This window comes from Balaenoptera acutorostrata, chromosome 8 (assembly GCF_949987535.1).
Source record: "Balaenoptera acutorostrata chromosome 8, mBalAcu1.1, whole genome shotgun sequence".
Classification (NCBI taxonomy): Eukaryota; Metazoa; Chordata; class Mammalia; order Artiodactyla; family Balaenopteridae; genus Balaenoptera; species Balaenoptera acutorostrata.
In genome coordinates, this window is record NC_080071.1 from 64,928,180 (window position 1) to 64,952,093 (window position 23,914).

The following is a 23,914-nucleotide window of genomic DNA, read 5'->3' on the forward strand; positions in this document are numbered from 1 at the left end:
TAGCTGGGGAATAGTGGAAACAATTCAGAGAGGAAGTCAGGAATCAGACAGGTAGGGGCTTGGTAAGAATTTTTGACTTCATTCTACCTTCATTTCTTTCTAACGTTATTTCAAGAGCATTTTCCCATGCTATGACACTGTTTTTATAAATACCCTCTTTACAGTTGCATGAAAGTCTGCCATGTGGATATACCAGTCACTTCTACATCCAGTGGTGGTAGATATTTCGATTGTTGGCAGTATTTCATTATTATGATTAATACGGTTGTGAATCTCTATGCATTTTTAAGAGTGTTTCTTGTTTGGAGTTAGCACCTTAGGACAAGTTCTCAGGAGTGGAGTTACCTATTGCCAGGTAGGGCTCCTGATAGAGTACAGTTAGAAGCCAAAATATCATTTTTGCTACTGCAAATAGCCAAGTTGAAAGCCATAGTTAGTGTGAGGGCTAAATGGGACTCTTTATAGATCCCAGATTCAGGCTATAGCAACACATTTTTGACAAAATTGGGCCTGGAATGACCTGTCCTTGCAGAGCCAGACTTTGCCTTGTATGCCATGGAGGAGCAATAGAGAGAGGGTGATTTATGTGAGTAGGCAAGAGAAGGATGGCAGGACCGGGCCAGAATGCCAAGTTACTCTTCTCAAGTTTATCAAATCAGCCAGCCAACCAACCCAGCCATTCACTCTACCTGCCTGGAGAATTGAGTACAGGAGCAGAGAGTAACTGGAGTTACACTGAGTTCCCCTCCCTGGAAGGAAACATGAGGAGAGGAAAACAAAGGTTCCTAATTAACCTTTTTGAAAGGTTTTGATATGTATCATCTGAGGCTCGATTCAAGTGGATATGGTACAAAGGAATGGTACAGTGAACTCTATTCAGGCTATTATTCTTTTGTGATTTTTATGTGTATCTGTTTTTATATATAAATATGTAAATAGGTTTCTCTGCAATTTTTAAATAATATAGTGGCAGAATGTAAGAATTGTGGATTCAGTGTTTTATGACAAGTGTACTGGCATTCTTGATATACTGTTTCACTGAGTTATATTTTTAGTTTTGTAGAATAATGCTATTTTTATACCCATCATATATTGTTTTGGTTCTGTGTATTCAGTTCTTTTAAAAGTATAGTTTTTTCATTTCAACCTTTAACTCTTGAATTGCCATAGACTTTACTGGAAATAAGGTTTTTATAATGAGGGCTCTGTGTTCAACTTAATATTCTATTGTCCAAATTTTTAAAATGTTCTTTTTATCTCATGTGTCCAAGGTGAAAATTGTACTGTTAAATTCTCAGTGGCATAGTAGAAAAGAACGTTTCTTTAGTAACAGTTTCCTTATATGACCAGAATGAACCTGAACTAGATAAGTGGAATAGAGGGAGTTAAACACCCACCCCAAATTCTTTTGCTTTGTAAGAGGCAGTGAACTGTGAACTTAATTGATGCTAATAATGATTAAGAAAATAGGATCTCTGAGAATCTCTGCATCTCTGAAAATCAGTATCGTTGGCAATATTATGACTTGATCTCTTTTATTTTATAGTATATATTTTTTTAAATATGATGTTTATTTATTTATTTATTTATTTATTTATTTATTTATTTATGGCTGTGTTGGGTCTTCGTTTCTGTGCGAGGGCTTTCTCTAGTTGCGGCAAGTGGGGGCCACTCTTCATCACGGTGCGCAGGCCTCTCAGTACCGCGGCCTCTCTTGTTGCGGAGCACAAGCTCCAGACGCGCAGGCTCAGTAATTGTGGCTCACGGGCCTAGTTGCTCCGCGGCATGTGGGATCTTCCCAGACCAGGGCTCGAACCCGTGTCCCCTGCATTGGCAGGCAGATTCTCAACCACTGCGCCACCAGGGAAGCCCTATATTTTTACTTAATTTTGATACTAGCGTTTACTAATGCTTCTGAGCTGCTTTTTAAATTCACAATTTATAAGAGAATAAGTAATACATGTGGAACTGAGAGAAATCCTGGGCAAACAGTCTGGATGATCTAATAAAGATATTTTTTAAAGATGTGGGAAATGTGTTTTGTTAGTACTATGAAATATGTCATCAAAGTGGGGGTATAGCACAATTAAAAATAAGTACATTTAAAGGCTATTGCACTGTGAAAGCCGGCCTCAACTGGACCTTCCTGCACAGCATAAAACTGGGGGCTCAAATGGCATTTAGAGACCGAATCCAGACCTCTGCTCACAGGCAGAATAAAGTACACAGATTCATGGTCCCTCTGCTTTAAATGTCTCCAGACAACGAGAGACATCCATAATTTCCTTTGTTAAACATTTCAGTGATAAGCAACTTGCTTTTATTAGCCTAAACGAAAAATAGATTGATTAGGAATCTTCTTCCATGTAGCTGTGACAGTTTATAACAAGAGCTTTTTTTTATAATTAGTGACTCCTACTAGTTTTTTCCTCTTGAAACATCACAAAAGTCAAATATGAAACCTGTTTAGCCCCTGATGTACCTATTCTAGTAGCAACATTTCTTTTGCATTTTTGTCCAGTGTGGTTGTGTTCATTTTGGAGTAAGTGAATAATTAATGTTAGTTGATTAATAAGAAAATGATGGTGTTTTGAGTGGATTTGGATGAAAGAGTCCCAGGGATCTCTGTTTTTGGGCAGTTGGTCCAGTAAACCAACTTCTCGTGCTGATAATTACATCTTTTGAAGAGTTACCATTAGGTTGAATGAAAGCTTGTATGAGAGTCAGTTGTTCTTTAGAAAGATGTAGAACCAAAGCATTTAATCTCAATGTGTTCCTTCCTAAGTTACTGCTTCTTCGCACTTCTAAATTAGTTCTGTTATCTTTCTGTAGTGACCATGATAAACAGCTTGTTGTTGCAGAATAGAGTAACTTAATTGTATCTGTGTGGGTCATTTATTTATTTTCTCAGTCAGTCAGTAGTCATTGAGCCAGTTTTGTTCTAGGTGCTGGGGAGGCAGCAGGGACAGAAAATCCCTGCCTGCATGGTGCTTGCATTAGGATGCAGACAAAAGACAAGCAAATACATAAAATATACGGATCCTCAGTTGGTGATACATGTTATGGAGAAGAAAAAAAATAGGGAATGGGGAACAGAGGTTGCCAGCATGGGGAAGGAGGTTATGGTTTTGAAGAGCATGGTTAGAGAAGGCTTCTCTGAGATGCTGAGATTTGAGCAACGTCCTCAAAAAGGTGAGAGCAAGCCAGGCAGAAATCTGGGGGAAAGTTTGGAGGAAGAGCAAGGACAAAGGCCGTGGGGTGGCAGCATGGCTGGTACATTCACGTAGAGTCAAGTATTTATGGTAGAGAGTAGGAATGAGGTCAGAGAGATGAAGCTGAGGATGGGGCCGGCATAGGAGCAGATCATGATGAACTTGGAAGGCCAGTGAGTAGATGGGGAAGCCATCAACAGAGGAGCAACATGAGGTGGTTTAGGTTTTTCAAGGGACACTCTGGTAGCTCTATATCCTATAAGGAGAGTAGAGTGGAAGCAGGGGAATCAGTTGGAGGCTGTTGCATAATCAGAGAGATGAGAGATGGTGGTGAGAGATGGTGGTGGTGTGGACCTGGCATTAGCGGTGGAAATGGAGAAAAGTCAGATTGCGATTATATTTTGAAGGTCGAAGCTACCAAGGTTTGTTGATGGACTAGAAGGAGAGTGTGAGAAAAACAGAGGAACACAGGATGACTCCATGGTTTTGGCCTTGAACAGTTGGAAGAGTGGGACTGTCATTTACTGAGAAGGTGAAAACTAAGGGAGGACCTCAGTGGGTATTGCTATGTTTCTTATTCACTTGCCACACCCATGTATTTTTTTTTCCTTTTTGTATTTGTTTTGAATGCTGTAGCAGAGCCTTGACTTAATTTTTTTAGCTCTCTTAAATGTGGTAAATGAGACGCACAGAAAGTAAAAATTTTAATTTACTCAGGGTAATGTTGGGGGAAAATGAAATTTTCCTTATTTTTACTTATAAAAAATAATTTGATAAATAGACCTGGAAAAAGAAAGAACTGTCACATCATGATTGTTCTAGTAACAAATCTGTAGTTCAAGAGGTCAGAAATGTAATGGAGATACAGCACTTACATTGAGTTGAAGGGCAGTGTATTTCTTCTTTCTCAGTAATGTGGCCTAGAGGTGAGTGTCATGGGTGTCCCATGCAAATTTGACATTTTCACAGGGCTGAGCGAAGTCTTGTAAATTAGCTCCTGAACGTGTCCACTCCTGCATAACAAGCTGATTTGTTCCCTTCATTATCCATTTTAATCCCTTCTACTTTTAACTCCACAGGCAAGTAAACGTAAATTATTATTTTAGCCCATCTCATGGAAAACAGAGAAACATAAAAAGCACCCACTGCATGGACCTAATTGATTCATTTTTACCAATAATTGCAGAATAAATTTGGATAACCTACTCAAAGAGTTACTCATGTTTTCCTAATTATAGAGTCACCATGCTTGCATTTTTAAAATACTTATTATAACTTTTACTGATATGAATGATCTGTAGCACACAATTCACAAGTAATAATAAAATCATGCTTGCATTTTTTTTGCATTTTAATATATTGTGCACATAATCTGAAGATACTTCACATGCTGAATGTTAACTAAAAAGGTTTTGTTTTTCAGTGCCCACCAAATCTTCATAAGCAAGATGGATATGCATGCAATCAAAATCAGGTATGCTGGGCTCTAGGTTTTAAATGGGATTTTATAAAAAGATTAGATTTCAAGGTGTTTTTTTGGATAAATGTAATTTTGATGGGGAATTGCAATTCAAACAACAGTAAACTATTGCAGTGGTCTTCTAATTCAGAGTTGCTTTATGTCATATAAAATACAAATATGTTATATTTATCTCTGGGTACAAACTGTCCAGATTGAGGGTGAGGAAAAAAATGTAATGGCTGACGAATTAGAAATCTAATTTATTGAGTTGTGACTATCTTTTAATCATTTCAGCCTGTCTCTGATGGGAAAATATGGTAATCTGTTGTAATGTGGTTGTTTGTTTGTTTGTTTTCCTGAAGCTATGTTATAACCTAACCATGCACATGCAAAAAAAGCCAAAAATCATATTGGTATCACCCAAAGGAATGTCTCAATTTTTGTTTTCCATAAAATTTCAAAGTTTAGACAGTTAGTTGGATTTGAAGAGCTGTACTATGAGGTATGTCTTGTGTTTTAAATTTTAACTGTCATTCTTACGCTTCTCTTAAGATGTTTATGGTTTTTATTTTCACTGTGAAAGTATTAGGGTACCGAATGAAAAAGAAAACAAGTTTGTCTGAAACAATGAAAAGGAGACCTTGCAGTGAGAGTTTGGGGGAAAATGGAACTGGCTGCATTTGCCTCATAACATATGTTCTGTCCTCAGGGCCGCTGCTACAATGGGGAGTGCAAGACGCGGGATAACCAGTGTCAGTACATCTGGGGAACAAGTAGGTCATGTTTCCTGCTTGCTGGTCACACACAGGTTTCTCTTAATATTCTTCACTGCCAGTCTTGCAGAAAGAGATATACAGCTTGGGGGTGATTAAAAAACAAAGAAACAAACAACTAGAAAAGGCTGAAGAGAATGGTGAATCTGAGTCACAAAACCACAGCAAACAACTGCTGATGTTGGAGACTTGTCATCTGAACCAAAAAGTGCCAATCAGTGATTGTGGCTGTGACAGAAGGGATGCTACACCCTCCTGCAAAGACCGGATTGAGTGCAGTGGTCATGCTTATTATCCAGCCACTTGGCTGATTTTCTTTGTACCTTGCATTTAACATTCACCCCCTCAAGTTAGCTTTCTGTTCTTTTACCCCAGGATAGAACCAGACTTTTTTGTTGTTGTTTTTTTTAAATCTATAATTGATTATCTCAGCTTGAAGTGAAGAAACACAAGTACTTCGTGAGACGCAGACAGATAGAGATTCGGGTACATGGTCACGCTTCTCAGTACATTTCCCTACATGTCAGTACACATATTCTCTTCCTGACATTTGTAGTGCCTCGCCAGTGAACTTCAGTTCATGAGGGCCAGGCCGGAAGAGAGAGAAATGGCTCTGCCTTGCTGGCAGAGGCTGGGTCACCCACCAAGAAAAGAAAGCACGCAAAAGGAGACTGGGACCCATGCACAAGTGATTTCAGTGTTTGGCAAATGTCATTTAACTGAAAGATTTACTTTTAGTGCTTCAGTTTTGACAAGGGAAAGATAATAGAGGCATTTTTGTCTTTTAAAAGGGTTTAAATATCAAAATCCATGTGCCAATGTAAAATCTCAATGAGCTCAGACTTTATATTGCCTACTGGTATTAATAGAAAGCAGGATTAGGAATGATATTAGTTTTCTCTGTGTCACTTCATTAGTTCCTGCTGATGATTAATCCTACCTCCCACCCTCAAACCCACCAACAAGAATTGGGAATAAATTTGTCTCCCAAGTTAAAAAGAATGGTGTGTTGGAGCTGTCCTGTCTTAGCTTAAAAGAACCATTGGTTAAATTTTCAGGAATTTTAGAAGCCAGTTGACATCATATTCTTAGTTTGAAATTAGCCATGTATTACACCATGGAAATTTACACCATGGAAATTGGCAAGTGCTACAAATTAGGAATTTTTTTTTCCTTTTTCTGAAACACCAGTTATTAAAATATTTACTGGCACACTACCGGTTATGGATAACAAAGAGAACTAAAATTAATTCTCTTTTCTTGCTCATCTCCAAAAGAGGCTTCGGGGTCTGACAAATTCTGTTATGAAAAGCTGAATACAGAAGGCACAGAGAAAGGCAACTGCGGGAAGGATGGAGACCGATGGATCCAGTGCAGCAAACAGTGAGTGGTCAGCTCTGGGAGCATAGTGAGTGGACTTGGAAACCCTGGTCCAAATGTAAAATGAGCACAAAATAAATGTTACTGATTTTTTAATAAATATTCGACTACTTAAAATTTTAAAGTATGGATTTAAAAAATACATTAGTATAGCTAGAGGCAAATGGCTATGAACTAAACTATTTCTGTGGTACAGACACCATTTCTGTAAAATTCAGAAAAGTTCTTGCGTGCTGTATTTTACTTGAAGCTTGTTTTGAAGAGATACTTTGCCAAGGTATTTTAAATTAATAGTGGGTTTTAATTCTCTACTTTTGCTAGCAGAAAAGGCCTATGAATGTACTAGTATACACAGAATTCTACAAGCAAAAGATATAGACTGTATATATAATTTGAGGGACCATTTAAAGTGAAGTAATATATATACTTAATTATTTCTCGAATGTAACACCATTTGATTGAATTAAATGTCTAATGTCTATATTAGAGTTCTGTTTTCCCTTCTAAAAAGTAGCTAGTCAGTGCATATTGGAGGCATCTTTACTCAGGAAATGAGATACTTTCAGAGCACATTGGTAATATTTTCCCTTGATTTGGTGAGGAAAGTTAAAATTGTGATTTAATAGTTTATTGAGGTTAACTCAATGACTTGGATCTATGGGACCACTAAGTGATACACCAAAGCTCCTCCGTTCTCCTTCCATAACAGTGAGGATTCTTCTCCCATTTTGAAGCAGAGCAAGGATTTAAGGGAAGTTTTATTCCTCTAGTTAATGGTCTCTAATGTACTTTAGGGAACTTTGCCATTCTGTGTAGTCTTTGATGGTAGATGAGGCCTTAGGAGGCAACAAATTTTTGACTTCTTTAAAGTTAAACAAAAATAACAGAACAGAACTTCCCATCTGATGTCTCACGAGTGAGTTATAGATGTTCTGAGCTGTTCAGTCCTCGAGGTGCCAGGGAGGAAGTGGGGACTAAAATAGTCAAAATCCATGGGGTTGGACGCCTCTGGATTTGATTAGCTTCATTCATTAAATCAATGTCATAGACAAATCTGATCATTTCTCTGTGCCTCTGTGACTTCAAAAAGTTGGGAGGCATTGTATCAGATCATTGTAGAAGATAGCTTTTGAATAGCTGGCAGTAGAATAGCCAACCACCAATGAGTTAAAGAAAATAAATGCATGTTTTTTTAAACTTTAAAAAACTGGGAAATATAACATAGAAAAGTGATTAATATACAAATATACATTTTGCCAAATAAATGCGAAGTGAACTCTCATGTAACCCCTATGTGGATCAAGAATTAGAACATTCCAGAAATGTATTTTTCCCCCTCACAGTGCCCGTGTCTCTCTGCTGGAGGTACTGTCGTCCTGACTTTTCTGGCAATTGCTTTCTTTCTTTTCTTTAGAGATTTACTGCCCAAATTTTCAGCCCTAAACCATATATTTTGCCTAAAGTTTCGGTAACTTTATATAACAGGAATCATATCTCATGTATTATTTTGCATTTTGCTTCTTAAGTTCATTATTTTAAGAGTTTTCCATGGTATGTGTAGCTGTTGGTTCATATTTATTGTTCATTTGTTTCATTTTCATTCATATTTATATACCTTGATTTCTCCATTCTATGTTGATAGACATTTAGATTGTTTCCATGTTTTGGCTATTAGGAACCATGCTGCTGTGAACATTCTGATACATGTAACTTAGGACACATTTGCACATACTTTTCTAAGGCCTTTCCTGGAAGAAAAATTGCTAAGTCATAGGGGATGTATATTTTCAGTGCTACCAGGTGATGTGACACTGTTTTCTAAAATGGTTGTACTAGTAAACCCTACCATCGAGAATTTGTATATGAGAATTTTGTTGTACTGCATTCTCACCAATACTTGGTATTATTATCAGACATTTTACTTTTAGGTATTCTGCTGGGTGTGAACTGCTTTATTACTGTGGTTTTAATTTGTATTTTCCTGATTACAAATGGAAGCTAGTACATTTTCATGCATTTCTTGGACACGGATGTCCTTTTTTGTGATGTGGCACTTTAATTCTTTGCACATTTTTTAAGGAGTTCATTGTTTACTTCGCTGGAGGTAGGTGCCCTCATGGTGGGTGAGTCGTTTAACAATGTCGCCAAGGACCCAGATGATTTCTGCCCCTCTTCTTTGTAATGCTTAGCATGTTCAATTTGTGTCTTTACATTTGTGAATTCACGATTGCAAGGCGAATGCAAAGGCTGCACACTCAAAGGCAGGAAGCAGGGGTAGGAGGAAAAGGTCTTCTCCCTGTCAGGCTCTAACCTTTTATCCAGAGCACAGAATTCTCCCCAGCAATCCCTAGCTGGCTTTTCCTCACATCTCAACACCCAGGGGCCGTTCTTAGCTCCAGGAGGGTGGGAAGGAGGGATGGCTAGGAAAGTGGGTGTAGCAAATGGGGGTACCATGATGAACTCAGACACCAGTCATGAGCCATCTTTCAGGGCTGGGCACTTTGCTACCCCGAAGAAACTGTGATCCTGTTAGCAAGGAAGGAGGGAGTCCTTGCCAACCAACAATATCTGAACAAATATTTTTATTTAGAAGAAAAGGGAATATTTCCCATTTAAAAATATTTGTAGACTGAATAGTTTCGATTTTTTCAGTTTGATTCCTCCTGTCTTGTTCTTCTTTTTTTTTTTAAATATGTTCAGCGATGTGTTCTGTGGATTTTTACTCTGTACCAATCTTACTCGAGCTCCACGTATTGGTCAACTTCAGGGTGAGATCATCCCAACTTCCTTCTACCACCAAGGCCGGGTGATTGACTGCAGGTAACACATTAAATGTTGGAAAACCTAATGAATCGTGAGAATTACAAATTTAGAAAAATCAAGGGAAATGGTGACTTAGATTTTATTATCACCTTGCATGTTGAAAGTCATTTAAAAAATAAAGTTATATACTGATTTGCAAATTATATTTGCTTAAAAATTATACCAGTTATTAGTAGGGAGACAGTCCTCGTAATTATAATCTTAAAAGTAGAATTTTAGGGCTTCCCTGGTGGCGCAGTGGTTGAGAGTCTGCCTGCCAATGCAGGGGACACGGGTTCGAGCCCTGGTCTGGGAAGATCCCACATGCCACGGAGCAGCTGGGCCCGTGAGCCGCAATTACTGAGCCTGCGCGTCTGGAGCCTGTGCTCCGCAACAAGAGAGGCCGCAATAATGAGAGGCCCGCGCACCGCGATGAAGAGTGGCCCCCACTTGCCACAACTAGAGAAAGCCCTCGCACAGAAATGAAGACCTAACACAGCCATAAATAAATAAATAAATATTTTAAAAAATAGTGGAATTTTATGGTATTCATTTTGACACATGATTAAAGATTTGAGCATTGAAATATGTCACTATTTGAACACTGTGTGTTTCATTTTTTGTGACAAAAAATAAAGAATTTAAGCCATACTCTATGTAGCATGTGTCTGGTTTAGAAGATGGCTTAATTAATGCCTAATCACATATAGAAAATATACACTAAAATATTATTTATAGCTGTAGTGAGACATTGATGTCCAGTTATCTGTGAGTACAAGGCACAGAAGATATGAGGCTTATTTTTGAACACTGGGAGTCATATTATATTTTAAATAAATATTGTTCCCGTTAAAGTAGTCGTAATTCTAAGATGCTATGCCCTCATTCAGATGATAACTGTCGTTGCCCAAAACACTTTTGGGATTTCCCCCTACAGAATTGCCTTCAGGGTCTGCAATGTTTATCCCTAGTATTCCCCAAATAGCAAACCTTCATCTTATATGAGTGAATGAAAGATTTGGAAACATCCCAAAGTAATTTTGAATAGAATTTAGTAAATTGATTGGGTAACCAAATAGGATATTGCTGTCTTGGTCAAATGGTTGCTGATTTTCTGTCTTTTAAATGGCTCTAAAGGCTATTCTAACAGTGTCTTAGACAATAAGATCCTTACTGGAATAAATTTGTAGTCCTCAGATCTAGTTACTTTGATGCACAGAAGCTTCCTTTGAATGTGTAAATTTTTGCACGTCTTTAGATACAACAACCTTGTTAAATTATATTGTTTTATTCTAAACTAGTATATTTTAAAAATATTCAGCAAGGTACTTAATTAGTAATTATAACATTGATCATTATTCAAATTCAAGCTGTCCTTCGTTTTGAGGTTTTAGAATTATATGTATCAATAGAGAGGAACCGGCTTATTTTTTTCAATCATGAATAGTCTAATCCTCTAAAGTAATAATTTAAAAAATATTTTCATTTGCTATTTATGCTCAACATCTGCCTTTTTGCATCATGAAACAGCTGAAAATCTTGAAAAGCTAATGATAAGATTGCTTGTCTTGTTCTTATGCACACCTCTCCCCTAGTTTTAATGTTGGTCTTGAAAACAAGGGAAGATTTAGAACACACTTTGTGAAAATTACATTTTTTTTGTTCTGATGAACTGCAGTGTAATAATGATAGTGAAAGACAGTTTCTTTTATTTAGGGGAGGTGGGGAAAGGGGGAAAGGAAGAGAAAAGTGGAGAAATGCTAGAAGAAATCCATGTCCTCTGACAGCCTCTTCAGTTTCCTAAAGAACAAAACCTCATTCACTTTGATGTTATATTTCCAAGTCTGGTGCTAATGGTTGTATGACTATTTTTCTCTTTTTAGTGGTGCTCATGTGGTTTTAGATGATGATACAGATGTGGGCTATGTAGAAGATGGAACACCATGTGGCCCATCTATGATGTGTTTAGATCGGAAGTGCCTACAGATTCAGGCCCTAAATATGAGCAGCTGCCCTCTCGGTTCCAAGGGTAAAGTCTGTTCCGGCCATGGGGTAAGTAGGCATCAGTGTCCAGCCCAAATCTGAAGTTGGAGGATGGCAAACATTGTCTGGCATCCTCCAGCTTCACAGTGATTGGACTTCCAGTTCAGCCATTCTCCTTCCATGACTTGTTAATATCTATACACTGACTATGATTATTTCCTTAGTGTCCTTATCTGCTAAGAATAGCTCCTGTATGTGTTGATATGGTTTTATTTTTGTTGTTTCTTTTACCACTGGCTATTTGTATTCACTGCAGTCTCTAGAGATAGCTTGGCATCCAAGGAGTTGGAAGCAAATTGATGTGGTTCCTAAAGAAACTGTAGACCCCATGTGACTGCTTTGTACCATTCACAATAATTTACACCCTCTCAGTAATTGCCTTCCGGCTACTCAACATGCATACTGAGTATCTATGTGTGCAAGATCACACTAGACTAGAGGTTGGGTCACTGCTATAATTCACGTGTTTAAAGTTGTACGGTTATGCTTGGACCATTGGCAGCCAAAGAGAAGATGTACTCTCTACTCACAACTGCATGTAGCTTTAATTCTATGCACAAAGTGTTTGGGCAGATGCTTCCTGGCAAACCGAGGTTTAATACCTAAAAGCACATTTTAATAATTATTTAAATTGGGTTTAGTAAAAGAAAAGTAGTTCAGAATTTAAACGGCCTTCTGAAATGGAAAAAACAGACATGAAGAAACTCAGAGTGATCATCTCAAAGGAAGATGCTGCAATGAAGGTAAAAATAATCCAAAATATAGATAGCTAAACAGGTGATATGTCGTAGAACAAGGTAGAAAGACATAAGAAGCTTATGCCCAATGACTATGATTTCATGTTTGGTTGAAATCATAGGCTCATGGGGAGGCAGTACAGCCTAGTGATCAAGAGCATGGGTTTTGTGGCTAGAAAGAATCCTGGGTTTGAATCCTGGCTCTGCTTCTTTCTATCCCAGTGACTTTGGGCAAGTCACTCAACCTCTCTCAGCCATCAGGGTGCTAGTGTGAGTATTAAATGAGATGCTATACACAAAGCACTGAGCATAAGTACCCAGCACATAGTAAATGTAGTAAATATTCAATAATTGCTACAGTAAAGTAAAAGCACTGGGCAGACCTCTCAGTTATTCAGTTATTGTTCTGAAAGCATTATAAAATTTAATGCCTTTAAAAGGCCCATGAGTCTCCACTACCCCTCCCACTTTTTCATCTTGTTAAAAAAAGGGTTAAATTCAGCCTGTTAATCATAATCATGATGTTATGTCATTTCAGATTAAAAAGCTCTTATACCAATAAGCCTAAATTCGATTTTATCATCTCTAAATAATCTATCTCCGAATGTATTTCACAGGCAGATGAGGATTTAACCTACTCTGTCTCTAGTTTGTGGATGGTTATTTATTCATCTAAATTACACATCCATTCCAGCATGCTGCTTGGTCCCCAGAGGAAGAGAAAGGGACAAAGATCGCTCTAGGAGGGTCTTCAGCCTGGCTGACTGAGAGAGGAGTGATACCACGGGCAGGCAGGGAAGGTGGGAGGGTGTGTGTTTGGCTGGCAGAGTGCCACCTAATGACTTTTGTGTTGAGCATGGTGAGATAATGCAGTGCATTGGTGATTTATGCCTCCAGGTATTTAATCTCTGGCAATGCCTCTTAAACCCAGTATCGCTTAATTTCTTGAATTAAGCATGTATGTTTCTACATTGTCAGACATTTGTGTACTTAAATAATATCGACATGAGTAATTAACATTTAATTTAAAAATTTCTTCCTTTTATTCTTGATTTTTCTATAATTAACTGAAAAGAACATCATCCAACTATTGGATCTATACTTGTTTCCCCTTGTCTAGTATTCAAAACCATGGGAGATTTTTTTAAAATTCCCAATGGGTTTTAAAGCTTCTGCCTTGTTCCGTGTCCCTTTTACATTTATCACCATTATTCCACCAAGTGCAGTGAAAATGGTGCATCTCTGTTCTTTGTTCTTCACAGGTGTGTAGTAATGAAGCCACCTGCATCTGTGATTTCACCTGGGCAGGGACAGACTGTAGTATCCGGGATCCAGTTAGGAGCCTGCACCCCCCGAAGGATGAAGGACCCAAGGGTTTGTGTGATTTCAGTTTCAATTCCTTGCATACTGAATTCATTGGTACTCTTCCAATGGCGCCAATATAACAACTTCATAGATTTGACAGGAGACACATAAGAATATCTCTTTTTGCCATTAAAATGTATGATTCATATTACTGGAGAATTAAGGGTTCTTGTAATATAACATTGAAAAAAATGTTTAAGGTACCCCTTAGCCTAGAACTGAGATTGGGAAGAAGTAAATATACCGATTTCCTTTCTTTCCTTTAAACCTTGTTCTTCTTCTATAATCACAAATGTTAATCATTTTATAGTTTGTCTAAGCTATGCCAGTTTTTTAATAGATAAACTCTTTTTCACTGACATGAGACTCTGGTCATTCCTCACTACTTGAGTCCTTCCAGAAGGAAGTTGTAGTCTTCCATGCTCTGTTTAAGTACACTTTTGATTAGGAAGAAATTGGAATACTTCACAGACCTTTAATACTTCAAAGAGAAAACGTGAAAGATCTGAACCTTTGTTTTAACCAGCCATTAAAAGGAGGTTAGAGTTAGAAGGAGTCTCAGTGGCCATCTAGAACCACCCTCATTTTTTTTTTTTTACATCTTTATTGGAGTATAATTGCTTTACAATGGTGTGTTAGTTTCTTCTTTATAACAAAGTGAATCAGCTGTACATATACATATATCCCCATATATCCTCCCTCTTGCGTCTCCCTCCCACCCTCCCTATCCCGCCCCTCCCGGTGGTCACAAAGCACCGAGCTGATCTCCCTGTGCTATGCTGCTGCTTCCCACTAGCTATCTATTTTACATTTGGTAGTGTATACACGTCAATGTCACTCTCTCACTTTGTCCCAGCTTACCCTTCCCCCTTCCCATGTCCTCAAGTCCATTCTCTACGTCTGCGTCTTTATTCCTGTCCTGCCCCTAGGTTCTTCAGAACTTTTTTTTTTTTAGATTCCATATATATGTGTTAGCATATGGTATTTGTTTTTCTCTTTCTGGCTTACTTCACTCTGTATGACAGTCTCTAGGTCCATCCACCTCACTACAAATAACTCAGTTTTGTTTCTTTTTATGGCTGAGTAATATTCCATTTTATATATGTGCCACATCTTTATCCATTCATCTGTCGATGGACACTTAGGTTGCTTCCATGTCCTGGCTATTGTAAATAGTGCTGCAGTGAACATTGGGGTGCATGTGTCTTTTTGAATTATGGTTTTCTCAGGGTATATGCCCAGTAGTGGGATTGCTGGGTCGTATGGTAGTTCTATTTTTAGTTTTTTAAGGAACTTCCATACTGTTCTCTGTAGTGGCTGTATCAATTTACATTCCCACCAACAGTGCAAGAGGGTTCCTTTTTCTCCAAACCCTCTCCAGCATTTATTGTTTGTAGATTTTTTGATGATGGCCATTCTGACTGGAACCACCCACATTTTGTAGATGGGAACTCTCAGCTCCTGAGGTCAGGTGACATACTATGGTTACTCAGGTAACCAGAGGCAGGGCTGGGACCAGGACCCAAGTGCCCAATCTCAGGCCTATTCTCTTTTTTCACATCGTATTATAATGTAGCCTATGTCATCATAAATATGATAGTCACTTTCTCACTATTCTTCCCATTCCCAACCCATTTTATGATTTTCAAAGATCTAGAAAAGTCATCAGTTAAGTAGGCTTACTATAGCATCTATATAGCATTGTACCTGAGAAACCAAAAATTTACTAGAACGAATGTTGTGCACCAATGGGCATTGTATATCAGGTTCTTCTTTTTCATGGTACTGCTAACAGTATTTTGTAAATAACTATCATGCTTTTTTTTCCTGCAGGTAGGAAAAATACATATAGAAATAGTGTCATTTTGATCTGCTTAGTTTTGGATGAAAGTGCCTTTAAACTCTGAGCTTCAGTATTGTCCATATAGGAAACTATGACTTCGAAAGCATATGAAGTTCCATAGTCCTCAATTCCTGAAGAGATTTAGGCTGATTTGGGTGCATGTGTAATGTTCAGTAGGAGTGGGTGTGTTAAAACACTTCTCATGAGTTTGCTTAATATGCCATGATATTAAGATTCTATAAGAATCACAAGCACACCCTCACAGTCTATTTCTGTTCTCCTTCTATTTCTAAAAAGGAACCAATTCCACTTTTACATTTAGTCTTTTGTTACTTTAAAATTAGTACAAAAAATTCTTGGATCCACCTTCAGAACTTAGATTTAGAGAAGATTTAGGCTCTGACAAGAAGGAGAGATTCATTCTTTCCAAATTTTCTCGCCATAGCATGTCTGTGATTCTCTTAAAGATCTAGATGCTGTTTCCTCAAGTGATGTATAAGGATGCCCGAACAGATGAGCAGAGCTAAAGTGGCTTAGACTTTGTCCTTTTTCATTATGTAGGATAGGGGATTATTAATTGTCTGGTTCTCTCTATTCCCCGTTCCTTCACTCACCTGTGCCTAGAAAACTTATTTGGAAACATAAAGTAAACGACTACATTCTAGAGAAGAGAATATCCATAGCTGCCTTTTGTTTTGTTTTGCTTTCTTCCCATTTAATGTGGTGCTAGTCTTCATTATCTTCTAAAGATAACCTTTTTGATCATTCAAGTTTATTGTAGGAAAATTTGACAATACAGAAAAGATTAAAAAGAGGAAAAAAATCATTCTTAATCTGGTAGCTCAGAGGTAATCAATGTTAGCATTCTGGTAAATTTCTTTCCTATTGCATATTTTCTTTTTTTTAAAATTCTTAATGAAGACAGTGGAATCATTTGAGTAAACCTACCAATTGGCTCTAAAATCCTCATGAATCTCTAATAATCTTGATTCATTTGAAAAAAAGCCATTAATTGATATAAACAAAGAGCGGTTATTATTGTAAATTATCAGATTTCCAGAAAAGTCAAGCAATCTTAGAACAACTAAATAATGGCTCTATCTGTAACGGTCGTTTATATATTTGCAGCCTCTATAGGAAACTCCAGTAATACACTAGGAAAATGGGAAACAACAGAAATAAAAATTTAAACACTTGACTGTAGATTTTTGATATTCTGTTTAAAAGAAGATGGTAAAAGAGAAACTAGGTACTTTACTTCTATTTTTTAATCCAGATAGCAAATATTTATTGATTCTCTACTATTTAAAAGTCAGCACATCCTTGCACATAGTAGGCATTCAATAAATATCACATCCCTTCTCTTTGGAAATATATAAAGGAAGTGAAATGGTGCATGTAGCGCTGATTTTCCGTTTATCAGAATCCATTTGTTGTATTGCCTTGCTGAAGAGTAACAAGTAATGAACTCAAGGTATTGAAACAATCAGTACTTCCTTGACTGTAGGTTCAGCAGCTGTATGAGGTGCCAAAGTTTTTCTCTATAACTTTGTGCACTACATTCTTTCTCATGATTGAATTGGTCTGGTGTTGGATCAAGACCAAATTAGTAAAAATTAAAGGTGAATTCTGTGACTCTGTTTCCATTGATTTGAGGAAGTCAGAAATGAACCAATGTGTTTTGGGTATTCCTTTCATTTTAACTATAGGTTCCTGGAAGAATAAAAATTCAACTTCTCCATCTAGGTAGGGATGAAAAACCCACATGAAAGTATTGCCATTTAAGTCACTCTGTACTCGCTAAAGTTGTCCACTGTTAACCCACTGTTTAAAGCATGCTAGACTATTTGCTCCAACTCTCAAATCAAAATTACTAAAAGACAAGAAATAGGATCTCAATGCAAAAACCATGTGGGCGAGGATTTTTTTTAAAAGATTTTCTATCACATATTACTTCATTCATGTTTTCTACATTGTCATTCATTTTACATATGAACACTTTTCTGGGTCCCTCTTCTCCCAACCTGTTTCCACTGAACTCCCTGAAAGAAGTTATTTTGGTTTGTTCTACAAGGGTAAAATATGTTCGAACTCTGTTTAGAAGACCTAGAATTTCCACCTGCTGTAAGGAGAGCCACGTTGAGTACCAGTAATTTTTGTAATGTGGAAGCATCGTTGCACAGTGCTTATTATGAAATACAGTGGAACTTTTCTCACTGGTTGGTTTGCAGCACCATTGTAGGAGGAAAGAGAAGAAACTGGAACATATCACATGTTTTCATTGATATATATAAGGGCAAAGAATGGTCCTGGGAAGCTTTGGTCAGACCCTTTCATCATGACAATAGTCATCGGATCAGAGATGGAGGGGCCTTAGTGGCAATTCAGTTCAGACCCATTGTTTTAAAAATGAGAAAACTAAATTAACAAGGTTAACAGCTAGTTAGGTGCAGAGCCAACAATAAAACGTAGATCACCTGATCTTCAGCCCAATGTTTTTTTTTTCTGTTATTGCACACAGCCTGAGTTAAAGCTGGGTGTTAAGTTATGCTGCTAGTTTTCATAGCAGTACTAAGTAGAAAGGGTGAAAAAAATAAACAGGCAATGATTAAGCTTATTAGCTGATCCATTGCTTGTCAAAGGAAGCATTATATTATTAACATTCAGCAGTATGTTTTCATTTTTGTTTTCTTCTTTCTGTTGTTTGCTGGATTATTATTATTATTTTTAATCTTGGTCCCTGCTATCATATGTGATAAGAGGTAGAATTTTTGAGACGTATATAATATCAAGATACGGACTATGAAATTTTTCCTTTTCTTAGGAATTTCTATTTTATACGTAGAATTCTTCCACAGACTAGTCATGCTTCAGACACTTTGAAATTGTGTTTTTGAAACTGAGCGATTGGCTTTTTTCTTTTCTTACTTTTAGAGACTTTCTGAAACAAAAAGCTGCATTATTTCATCTATGTGATTCCAATGAACCAAAAGGGGCTATAATCCTGCATCCTTTAATACTTCAAAGGCAGGAGGCATCAAAGCCATCATTTGTACTCTATGCACCAAAGTTCTTTCTGCAGAGATTTATTATCTTGTTAAAATTTAAGATTAGAAATAAATACTATACTTAATCTTTAACCAGACTGTGTTCTTTGCTCCCTTACTCTTACACTGTATTTTCTGGAACCAAAAAAAAAGGCATTTGGTAGATAACAAATGAGTGAGTGAATGAACAAATACAGTTACATAATTAATAAATTATTACAGAAGTGAAACTAGATCATAGACCCCTAAAGATCCAAGGAATTTTTTTTCAATGAGAAGATAAATTCTTTGTAGCTGTGAAGAGCAGCTGAGACCTTGGTTTCTGAATATTTTCCCCTGTACAAATCCACCCACCTGTGAGCCACTCAGTGAATTCATGCCAGTTTGAAAACACGTTGAGTCGCTACCTACTGAAAGAGATAACCCTGTCAAGTATCATGATAAAGAATCAAATGGATTTTACATATATTTTTAGTATACCACCATTAAAAGTAGTGGGAGGGAGGGAGAGCAAAGACGGGAGAGGATACCTTTGAAAAAGCTATTTTTCCACTTACTTTTATGTTGCTTTGGTGTTGACTACTCATCAGTTAAGAATTGGAGATAATTGTTCTTGCTCAGGGGAGATTACAGACTATATCTGTTTATCTTGAATACATATTTGAAGCATCTGTAGAAGTCTTGTTCCTCTGGTTGTTTCTAACACCTGCATGATTGATTGCCTAATTCTCTCGGTTCTGCAGTGAGAAATTACATCCATAGCAAATACAAAAAGCCTTTTAAAATAGCTATTTTTAGTCATCATTCATACAGTTACTATAAAGATAACAAATATTCATTTATCATTATGTTTTACAGAGATGTGTGTGTGTTTCCTGTAATTTAGCACATAGAGCTTATACGAGAATTAACAAAGTAATAGTACTCTCACGTACTTTGGGTCTGAGGGCCAATGCCTAAAACTTACGCAAAAAAAGGAAAAAAAAATGATAACATGATGTATCCTGGTTAATTTAGTATTCTGAAAGCAATGATTTTCTAAGGACTCAAAAAAAGAAAAAATAAGGCACTCGATCTAGAATACCTTTCATCCCAATATTTACCTCCACAATTTGAAAATCTGAGCCATCAGTTAGGTTATTTTGAATTATAATGTACTGTCATATTTGGAAAACATTGCCACCACCTTATATGTTGGTCTTCTTTCTTTTCCCCTCAATGCTCTCCATAGACTTTCTCTGTTTTCTGTTGTGTCCCCCATCTTCTTCGTTATTTTAAGAACAACTCAGGTTGTACTTAGTTAATGATAAAACTAGAATCTCTCACTCAGATTATTTGCTCTGTGATAAAATGAAGCAATTGTACAGTTGCTCACCAAGGTCCTCTCTCTTCTTTGGGAGAATATTTAGCTCAAAATGTTAACAAGCCCAATATTAAGCCTTAAAAAATTGTGACTTCGAGTCATAGTTCTTTGTTTGCCATAACACACAATCCGTGTGAATGCAGCCTTGTGGAAGCTAATTTCGGTCTTAACTGGTAAAGTGATTGAAGCCAGTACTTTTGATTCACATAGAAATGTGAGTTAAAGTGCATTTTTGTCCACAGGTTTGCATGTCACAGTCGCACAGACACGTTCAACCCTGAATAACCTGCCTTCTTCCTTCAACGCTAAACTTCATCTTGCCCATGCAGAGAACGCTGGGGACCTGTGCTCATCCCAGGCCCATTTTGCAACATGCTAAAGCTATTCACAGAAGTCGTGATGTGCAGGGATGGAGTGTCTCCACTCAGCCATCCGCTACTGCATTGTTTGAAGCAATTAAGACAGTTGCCCGGAGACCCTAACTTTCTCTCAGTGCATAGTTTATACACTGGAGACTATAAACAAAAACTAAATGTCCCAATGCAATGTATGTCCCAAACATTACAGGTTATTTGAGATACACTTTTCCTTTAGATAAAGTAACTTTCCAGGTAAAAATGCGGTTCATTTGAAATATATTCTGTTTTAAATTTGTAAGGATTTTCACAAAATTGGAATAAGATCTGAATTTTAAAAAAGATATAGCTTCTTAGGCATATTTCACGGTTTGAGAAGTTTATAAAAAGCATAGTAATGGTTTATTACTTTCATAACCAAAATACAGATTTGCTGTTATGCAATTAAAATTACATTTTAATTTTATCTCACTCCGTGTAGGACCTGTAACTCAAATTGGATTACTTACACGTTTAAAGTATTTATAAAAGATTATGTTTTTAAGTAGCATTTGTGGAATTTGATCATAAATTCAAAATCATCCTCAAATATTTGCAATGTGTATGTAGATCTTAATTTCAAATCTTAAAGCAAAGATCTCAATCTTTAACTGACTTTCAAAGCATTTCCTGAACGGATTATATGTATGATAGTGAACTCAGTGTGTAATTAATTTCCTTTGTTAAAAAAAATCTCCGTTTTCCCTCCACACAGTGAACATGGCCACAAGCAGGCTAATAGGTGCCGTGGCCGGCACCATTCTGGCCCTGGGGGTGATTTTTGGAGGCACAGGGTGGGGAATGGAGTAAGCATCTTTCTGCGTCTCAGAGTGTTTCTGTTTGGTTCCTGGCGTGTGAGCTGACCCTTGGCATCTGACTCCCCCATGTGTTGTCTCCTTGCTGTGTCCCCCGTGGTAGTGCCCCTTGTGGTGTGATTTGGATGTGTTTGTGTCCTGTGGTTTTCTCGTGCAGTGGAGAACCTTCTCCTGTCTGGAACAATGTGGGGCATAAAATAATACTGGGGTGCTTATGATGTCTTCACAATTAAGGCAATGGTCCAAAAGCTTCCATTGCTTCTCCATTTGTAAAAGTAACTTTAAGATACAGACTTTGTTTGGACAAACTATCGACAAAAATGCTTTTATATGAGAGTTTGTTAGGATTCTTATAACAAGTGTAATCTTCACCGGTCAAACAGATCCACGTATACAGCTAGGAATTATCAACAGTTGTAGCTCCTTTTAAAGATAATCCAAATGTAGCCACTAATATTTCCTCCATTTATTTAGAGTGATGTAGGAGGCTTCAGCTTAATTTTTTTTAAAAAAGAAGATATTCAGGATACTGCCTTTATTTTCTTCTTATAGAATAGGTTAATCATTCAAATCAGAAGTTTACAGAAATATTTGGAAACAAAGAGCCTTAAGAAAGGGAAGATATTTAGTGCAAACCTTAAGTGGACAGTGGCAAATTATCTGGTGGGTTTGTCTTAAAAATAACCAGTGTATAAATAAATATATTGTGTGCCACTTGCCCTACACAGAAATACAGCTCTCCTCATTGGTGCTTTAATTTAGGTTGCCCTGTACTTGATCCACATCCTCACAAGTGCTGTCATTTCTCCACAGGATATTGCTTTTATGAGATTGCCAATCTGTAGACTAAAAGATTATCCTGATTTTTTTCCCCCTCTAATTATAGGGAGAGCATTTACAAATAACAGAAATACCCCCACACATGCTGTCTTTTCTATTCAGTGTAGTGGTGGTAACATCCCCCAGTGGCCCAGGAATGATTTCCTAGTATCTTAAGGAAACACCAGATAAACTCTATTCAACCTCTGCAAACCACGGGCATGTTGCTAACATCACACACGTTCCGCCTTAGTCCCATTAGTTGCTGCACACAGTACAGTACGGGCCTGGGAGACCTAGGCACCAAAATAGCATTAAGAGAGGAAGGAGTCCAGAGGTCTCACTTTGTGTTGAAGATTACCTAAACTTTCTCTCCCCTTGACTGAAGGGCTTTGACTACACTGGGATCTTCTAACTCACATCCAATCTGTATTGACTGTGAAGCTAATTAACCCAAGGGAAGCTAAAATACTGGAAAAGATATTTTATTTCTCTTTACTTGTTAGAAAATAAATATTTTATCTCTCCTTACTTACTTGTATATGACAGAGGTAAAATATTTAGAGAAAACAAGAACTTTGTCCTGTAAAATTTCACTTTGGGTCTGTTAACTGGATTATATACAGAAGCAACATTCCTTTTCCAGGAGAAATTCTATATACATTTATGTGAAATTCCTCCTTGAAGAAAGGTAGTTTTCTAAAAAATCATCCCAATTCTATTTTTTATATTATTTTATAGTATATAAATTCCATTTTTACATCATTTTATATTATTTATTGGCCATAACTGCAATGTACTAACAGAAGGGATGAATTTTAATAAATTTCCCTTGGAAAAATTTAGAGCTGGGCAAAGTCCAAGGCCTTTGCTGTAAAGCATAGTCTTTGTTACCAACCTTTGTTTCATCTACCCTTGCACTGTTGTCAGTTTGTGGCTATTTCTGGTTGTGACAGGTTAAGTCCATATAAGCATATATATATATATTTTAAATAGATTTATTTATTTAACTTGGTTTCTGCACTCTTTTTGTCTATTAGTTTACTGATTTTTTTCCTTCAAATTCTAAATTTTGCCATAATTGCTAAAAACAGAAATATAGCTTTTTAAAAATAAAATCCATACAGATGGTTTTAACACTTTTTGGTTCAACTGATAGTATTAATGTTCATTTAGTCACTGAGGATTCCACAGAGCTTTTTTTTTTTGGTTTTGTTTGGGATTTTTGCCTTTACTTCTACTCCTTAGTTTATAATTGTAAATCAGGAATCATTTCTCATGGATTATGTATTGATTCTAATCCCGACCTATGCTTTCTGAGCTAGTAAAGTACAAATCATTTCTAAAGCATACAGAATGTAGATGGTAATACAAAGTTTTGGAAAGTTTGTTTCAAAATTTGATTCCTTATTAAAATGCGGGAGTTTGGGATTGACATATACACACTGCTATATTTAAAATAGATAACCAACAAGGACCTACTGTATAGCCCAAGGACCTCTGCTCAATATTCTGTAACAACCTAACTGGGAAAAGAATTTGAAAAAAAATAGATACATGTATATGTATAACTGAATCACTTTTCTGTACACCTGAAACTAACACAACATTGTTAATCAACCATACTCCAATATAAAATAAAAATTAAAAAAAAAAGAACAAGAGCAGAAAAAAATGTGGGGAGGAGATACAGCTAAATGGGATAATGTTTAGCAATCTTAAAGACAGTAAATTGTTTTGGCTTTGCAGGCCGCAGGGTGTCTGTCATAGCCTTGTGCGTACCTCTGCTGTCTCTGCATGAAAGCAGCCATAAACAGTATGTAAACCAATGAACGTGGCCATGTTCCAATAAAATTTC

General features: G+C 37.0%; 1 protein-coding gene across 3 annotated transcripts in view; it reads left to right on the forward strand.

The window, feature by feature from the left end:
* Window positions 1-23,914, forward strand: part of ADAM23 (ADAM metallopeptidase domain 23) — a 166,172-nt gene that overhangs the window by 129,562 nt on the left and 12,696 nt on the right. For 2 of the 3 annotated variants that reach the window (XM_007190594.3, XM_057551858.1), the window contains exons 19-24: window positions 4,636-4,686; window positions 5,384-5,447; window positions 6,725-6,830; window positions 9,528-9,647; window positions 11,513-11,681; window positions 13,672-13,783. In XM_007190594.3, the coding sequence (XP_007190656.2) occupies window positions 4,636-4,686; window positions 5,384-5,447; window positions 6,725-6,830; window positions 9,528-9,647; window positions 11,513-11,681; window positions 13,672-13,783 (622 nt within the window). Of the gene's footprint in view, window positions 1-4,635; window positions 4,687-5,383; window positions 5,448-6,724; window positions 6,831-9,527; window positions 9,648-11,512; window positions 11,682-13,671; window positions 13,784-18,551; window positions 18,620-23,914 lie in introns of those variants that run through there. The other variant, XM_057551859.1, reaches the window with a different exon arrangement.